The sequence below is a fragment of the Terrapene carolina genome, unplaced genomic scaffold (genome assembly GCF_002925995.2).
Source record: "Terrapene carolina triunguis isolate 2854851 unplaced genomic scaffold, T_m_triunguis-2.0 Scaffold433, whole genome shotgun sequence".
Taxonomy (NCBI): Eukaryota; Metazoa; Chordata; order Testudines; family Emydidae; genus Terrapene; species Terrapene triunguis.
In genome coordinates, this window is record NW_020664784.1 from 528,479 (window position 1) to 535,035 (window position 6,557).

Consider the following 6,557-nt stretch of genomic DNA (forward strand, 5'->3'; position numbering starts at 1 on the left):
CTCACCCCAGCCACAGCCCCCACCCCCGAGATCCCCTCCTACCAGCGCCCCCCAGCCACAGGGTCCCCCAAGCCACAGCCCTGCCCCCCATGGGATCCCCTCCTACCAGCCCCGTCCCAGCCAGGGCCCCCCCTCAGCTAGGGCCAGCTTTGCTGAGAGCCTCCCCCATCTGTTCCCCCCCGCCCCGGCTTGTGACTTACCAGAGGGGGCCCCCCCCCCAACTCATTCCCCACCCCAACTCATTCCCCACCCTGGGTTTCCACAGGCACCTCTTCCCTCCTCCAACAGCTTCCCCCACCCCGGCCAGACTACAGTCACACCCCCTGGGACCGGCTCCCAGCAGCCTCATGGTGCGTCCCCCTAGGGAAAGGGGAATGGAGCTGAGATCAGTGACCCGCCCGCTGGCGTTTCTCACCCTGCTCCCCTTACCGGCTCCGGGGTCAGTTAGTGGCCAAGAGCAGAGAGGACCCAACAGCCGCAGGGGGGGGAGGGGTGTGTGTGTGTCGCCCTGGCTTGGTCTGCTGACGGCTTTATAAATTAGGCCCGTGCCTTTGAATTCCTGGAATGAGCTGCCCGTCCCCGAGCGTTTAAAAAAAAGAATTAATGGAGATATCCTGTCTCCTAGAACTGGAAGGGACCTTGAAAGGTCATCGAGTCCAGCCCCCTGCCTTCACTAGCAGGACCAAGTACTGATTTTTGCCACAGATCCGTAGGTGCCCTCCTCAAGGATTGAACTCACAACCCTGGGTTTAGCAGGCCAATGCTCAAACCACTGAGCTATCCCTCCTCCCCACCTGTTAATGGAGAACCCTCGGGCTCGGCCGCATCTCTGTCACAGGGTGGGAAGGAGGGACCAGCTCTGGGTAACGCTGGTGGCTGAGAAGAACGACACAAGCGAGGCCCGGCCACTGGCCACCATCCCCCCCATCCCGGAAGCCGTCAGTTCACCTGCTGTATCCCCACAGACATGGGTGCCTACCCCAGCTGGGTTAGAAACCGGGTCCCTGGCTTGCCGGCGGATTCGGCGCCAGGCGATTACTGTGGGCCACCATTGGGCTGCCTGCTCCGGCCGGGCTGAGCCCATAGATGGATTATAAATCGGGGGGGTGCATTAGCCGCCACCCACGGGCCAAACGCGCTCAGAGGCCGCCAGGCATCTGCTGGACGCCAAGGCAGAAAAGTCCAGGAAAGTGAATCAAATATAACCACCACCACCCCCCACCCCGCTTGGGTGAAATATTTCCAAAGCCAGTGCGTTTGTGTTTACACGCTTCCGGCCCGTTTGGGTGAAAACCGATGCGTTGCAGCCCCTTGGGCGAGGTGATGCTGTTTTCGGATCGCCTGTCCCAGGCCGTTAACGTTACGTGAGACATGAAAACCGCCCGTCTCCAGCTGCCCTCCGGCTCCGTGCCCAGCGTGGTAGCGCTGGCATTGGTCTAGCTGACAGGTGACCCCACAGTGCCCCAAACGGGGCCAGGCTGGTAAACGAAGAGTGTGCTGAATCGCTGGATGCCTGGGTTCTTTCCTGGCTCTGGGAGGGGAACGGGGGCCAGTGGTTAGAGCAGGGGGGGACCCCACAGATCTCTTTCCGCAGTACTCCTGCCTAGGCAGTCAGTGCCCATTTTATGTAACCGATTATTCCTTACGAAGTAGGGTACTCTGCATCAGTCCTGGTTGAATTTCATCCTCTTTCCTTCAGACCAGTTCTTCGCATCATTTTGAATTTTAAGCCTATCCTCTAAAGAACTTGCAACCCCTCCCAGCTTGGGTGGCGACTGCAAACTAGAAGTGTTCTTTCTACGCCATTATCTAACTCATTGATGAAGATATTGAACCAAACCGGACCCAGAACTGATCCCTACGGGACCTCACTTCTTATATCCTCCCAACATGACTGTGAACTGCTGATACCTCCTCTCTGGGAACGGTTTTCCAACCAGTTCTGCACCCACCTCATAGTAGCTCCGGCGAGGTTGTATTTCCCTACTTTATGAGGTCACGTGAGCCAGTATCAAAAGCCTTATTAACGTCAAGATAGAGCACGTCTACGGCTTCCGCCCTGTCCACAAGGCTTGTTACCCTGTCAAAGAAAGCCATCGGGTTGGTTTGCTGTGATTTGTTCTTGACAAATCAGAATAATAGACTGTCAGGGGTAGAAGTCCAACCCCCTGCAAATCTCTAGCATCATCTTCCAGCCATTGGATGGTGTTAGACTTTTCTCTGCTAGATGGAAGAGCCCGTTATGCAGTATTTGTCCCCCAGTAGATACTTACAGCGATCAAGGCACCCTTTCACCTTCTCTTTGCCAAGCAAAACCGATCGAGCTCTTTGAGTCTCTCAGTCAAAGGCGGGTTTTTGAATCATTCTTACAGCTCTTTTCTGACCCCTCTCCAATGGATCATAGAAGAAGATGATGAGGGTTGGAGGAGACCTCAGGAGGTCATCTAGCTCAACCCCCTGCTCAAAGCAGGACCAATCCCCAACTAAACCATCCCAGCCCAGGCTCCGTCAAGGCGGGCCTTAAAAACCTCTAAATCCATGCTGACTGTCACTGATCACCTGATTATCTGCTAGGGGTTGGCAAATGAGTTGCTTAATTCTTTGCTCTGTTATCTTTCCAGGTACAGAAGTTAAGTTGACTGGTCTTTAATTCCCCGGGTAATCCTTAGATTGGCCCTCTGGAATCGCTCCCGTCTTCCATGACTTCCGAAGATAATGGCCAATGGCCCAGCTATCTCCTCATTCAGCTCCTTGAGTGGTCCAGGATGGACTTATGTTAGCAACAAGAAGGTGGTCAGGGAAAGTGTGGGACCCATATTGAATGGGGGAGGCCACCTAGTGACAGATGATGTGGAAAAAGCTGAAGTACTCAATGCTCTTTTGGCCTCGGTCTTCACAGACAATGGCAGCTCCCAGACTGCTGCACTGGGCAGCACAGTATGGGGAGGAGATGAGCAGCCCTCAGTGGTGAAAGAACAGGTTAAGGGCTATTTAGAAAAGCTGGACATGCACAAGTCCATGGGTCCAGATCTAATGCATCCGAGGGTGCTGAGGGAGTTGGCTGATGTGATTGGCCATTATCTTTGAAAATTCGTGGCGATCGGGGGAGGTCCCGGACGACTGGAAAAAGGCAAATGTAGTGCCCATCTTTAAAAAAGGGAAGAAGGAGAACCTGGGGAACTACAGACCGGTCAGCCTCACCTCAGTCCCCGGAAAAATCATGGAGCAGGTCCTCAAGGAATCTGTTTTGAAGCACTTGGTGGAGAGGAAGGTGATCAGGAACAGTCAGCATGGATTCACCAAGGGCTAGTCATGCCTGACCAACCTGATTGCCTTCTATGATGAGATAACTAGCTCTGTGGATATGGGGAAAGCAGTGGATGTGGTATATCTTGACTTTAGCAAAGCTTTTGATACGGTCTCCCGCAGTATTCTTGCCGGCAAGTTAAAGAAGTATGGGCTGGATGAATGGACTATAAGGTGGATAGAAATTGGGCTAGATTGTTGGGCTCAATGGGTAGCAATCAATGGCTCCAAGTCTAGTTGGCAGCCATTGATCAAGCGGAGTACTCCAAGGATCGGTCCTGAGGCTGGTTTTGTTCAACATCTTTATCAATGATCTGGATGATGGGATTAATTGCACCCTCAGCAAGTTTGCAGATGACACTAAGCTGGGGGGGAGAGGTAGACATGCTGGAGGGTAGGGATTAGGTCCAGAGTGACCTAGACAATTGGAGGATTGGGCCAAAAGAAATCGGATGAGGTTCAACAAGGACAAGTGCAGAGTCCTGCACTTAGGAAGGAAGAATCCCAGGCACTGCTACAGGCTGGGGACCGACTGGCTAGGAAGCAGTTCTGCAGAAAAGGACCTGGGGATTTCAGTGGACGAGAAGCTGGATATGAGTCAGCAGTGGGCCCTTGTTGCCAAGAAGCCCAACAGCATATTGGGCTGCATTAGTAGGAGCATTGCCAGCAGATCGAGGGAAGAGATTATTCCCCTCTGTTCAGCACTGGTGAGGCCACACCTGGAGTATTGTGTCCAGTTTTGGGCCCCCCATTACAGAAGGGATGTGGACAAATTGGAAAGAGTACAGCGGAGGGCAACGAAAATGATCAGGGGGCTGGGGCACGAGACTTACGAGGAGAGGCTGAGGGAACTGGGGTTATTTAGTCTGCAGAAGAAGAGTAGAGTGAGGGGGGATTTGATAGCTGCTTTCAACTACCTGAAAGGGGGATCCAAAGAGGATGGAGCTCGGCTGTTCTCAGTGGTGGCAGATGACAGAACAAGGAGCAATGGTCTCAAGTTGCAGTGGGGGAGGTGTAGGTTGGATATTAGGAAACACTTTTTCACTAGGAGGGTGGTGAAGCACTGGAATGGGTTCCCTAGGGAGGTGGTGGAATCTCCATCCTTAGAGGTTTTTAAGGCCCGGCTTGACAAAGTCCTGGCTGGGATGATTTAGTTGGGGTTGGTCCTGCTTTGAGCAGGGTGTTGAACTAGATACCTCCTGAGGTCCCTTCCAACCCTGATATTGTATGATTTCATCAGGCCCTTGATGACTTGAAGACATCTAACACGGCTGAGTCATTTTTAACTTGTTCTTTCCCTATTCTAGCCTCTGCTCCTACCTTGTGTTCGCTACGCGGGACGTCCAATCACCGTGAAACTTTTTGGTGAAAACAAACAAAAAAGTCATTTAGCACTTCCATCATTTGAACATTTTCGGTTATCATTCCCCCCCTCGTTGAGTAACGGGCCTACCCCCTCCTTGGTTTTCCTCTTGCTTCTAATGGATTTGCTGAATGTTTCCTTGTTACCCTTTATGTCTCTAGCTAGTTTGATCTCATTTTGGGCCTTGGCCTTTCTAATTTTGTCCCTACATATTGGTTTATATTCATCCTTTGTCATTTCACCTAGTTTCCACTCTTGTGTTTCAGATCCTTGAAGATCTCCCGGTGAAGCCAGGGTGGTCGCTTGCCATACTTCTACGATAGTTTGCTTTTGTGCCCTTCATAACGTCTCCAAAAAACTGCCAACTCTCTCGAACTTGGACTTGCTTCCCACCGGAGCTTACCTACCACCTCCTTGAGTTTGCTAAAGTTTCCCTCCTTGAAATCCATTGTCTTTATTATGTGGTCTTCCGTCCTACCCTTCCTTAGAATCACGAACTCGATCACGTCTTCCAACTTCAAATTCTCAACCCGCTCCTCCCCGTTGGTCAAAATCAGCCCCGACTCGCTTTCTCCACCTTCTGAATGAAAAAACGGTCTCCAGGGCAGTCCAAGAATTGGTCGGATCAGCCGTCCCCTGCCACATTATTTTCCCGACAGATGGTGCGGTCGTCGAAATCCCCCATGGCCACCAAGTCCCGCCCTTCGGCTGAGTTTGTTAGTTGTTTAAAACTCCGAAGGAGCTCAACGCGGCCTTGGCTTGGATTCGCTTTCCTTCTTGATTTCAGGGGGAAGGGGTCCATGCTGTGCTCAGCACTGTGGGCACCCCGATCTCGCAGGGGTGAGTGTCTGTGCGGCATCCGACACAATGGGGGACCCCAATCTTGTTCGAGGAGGAGGCGTGTCCCATTCCCCACCCCGGCGCTCCCTAGCGGCCATTCTTCCTCCAACGGCCAACACGGGGAGAAAATCGGCCCCGCTCGGAGGGGGCAACCCAGGAGCAAGGACACCGCTTCCCTGCATGACCCACATTTCAAACCCAGAAGATTCTCCAAAGAAAGGAAGTTTATTGCCCAGAACAATTTGCCGCCGCATTATATATATATATAATATATATATAAAAAAAAAATGCTTGTTTCTCATTTCACAGCCCAGTGTATAAACTTGTCCCCCCACCCCACCCCCCAACATACAACTTCACTAACACAAATAACCCCCCTGGGAGAAGAAAAGGTGGGGGGTGGAGATTCCAACCTCATCTCCCCTCCGCCCCCCGCTCTGGGTAGAAATGGCTCCTCCCCCCTCCCCCCCCAAAGCCGGTGTGTCCCCAAAATTCAGGAGTAGGGGGTGTATTTACCGTGACCCACCCCCCCGCCCCAAAATGTAACAAGGGAAACTGGGTTTAAATATGAAAAAAATAATACAGAACCAGGGGGAGAGGGAGATGCCCCCCCACAAGTAAAAAAAGGTCCCCCAAAAGTCTGGTTGGTGGGGGCGGGGGGAGCCGGGATTAGCTGCCTCCCTCACCCCGGTTTGAACAGTTCCAATGCTACAGAATTAATGCCCCTTCCCGCTGCCCGTCCGTCTGGGGTTCGGGGTGCTCCCCCCCAGGAGCGGGGAGAGGAGGCGGTGTCGGCGTGGCCCCGTCCGGAAGGGAAGAGGTGGGTGTGTGGGCGGGCGACTCACACGCTGAGTTTGCAGTGGCAAAGCTCCTTGTACATCTGTCGCCGCAGCTTCGGCATGTCCTGCTGGGTGAAGCTGAATGCCCGGCCCAGCGCCAGGAACTTGCAGTACTGCGGGGGGAGGAGGGAGGAAGAAGCAGAGTTAACCAGGGGCAAAGAGAAAAGCTTTCCCCTCTAGGGGGCGCCGGCTCCCACCCAGCCCCAGGG

The 6,557-nt window shown here is 53.2% G+C and overlaps 1 protein-coding gene across 2 annotated transcripts in view; it reads right to left on the reverse strand.

Annotated features, from left to right (window-relative positions):
* Positions 1-6,099: 6,099 nt before the first annotated feature.
* SENP3 (SUMO specific peptidase 3) overlaps positions 6,100-6,557 on the reverse strand; it is a 15,296-nt gene continuing 14,838 nt past the window's right edge. For both annotated transcript variants that reach the window (XM_026658389.1, XM_026658388.1), the window contains exon 11: positions 6,100-6,461. In XM_026658389.1, the coding sequence (XP_026514174.1) occupies positions 6,351-6,461 (111 nt within the window). In that variant the 3' untranslated portion in view covers positions 6,100-6,350. The remainder of the gene's footprint in view (positions 6,462-6,557) is intronic.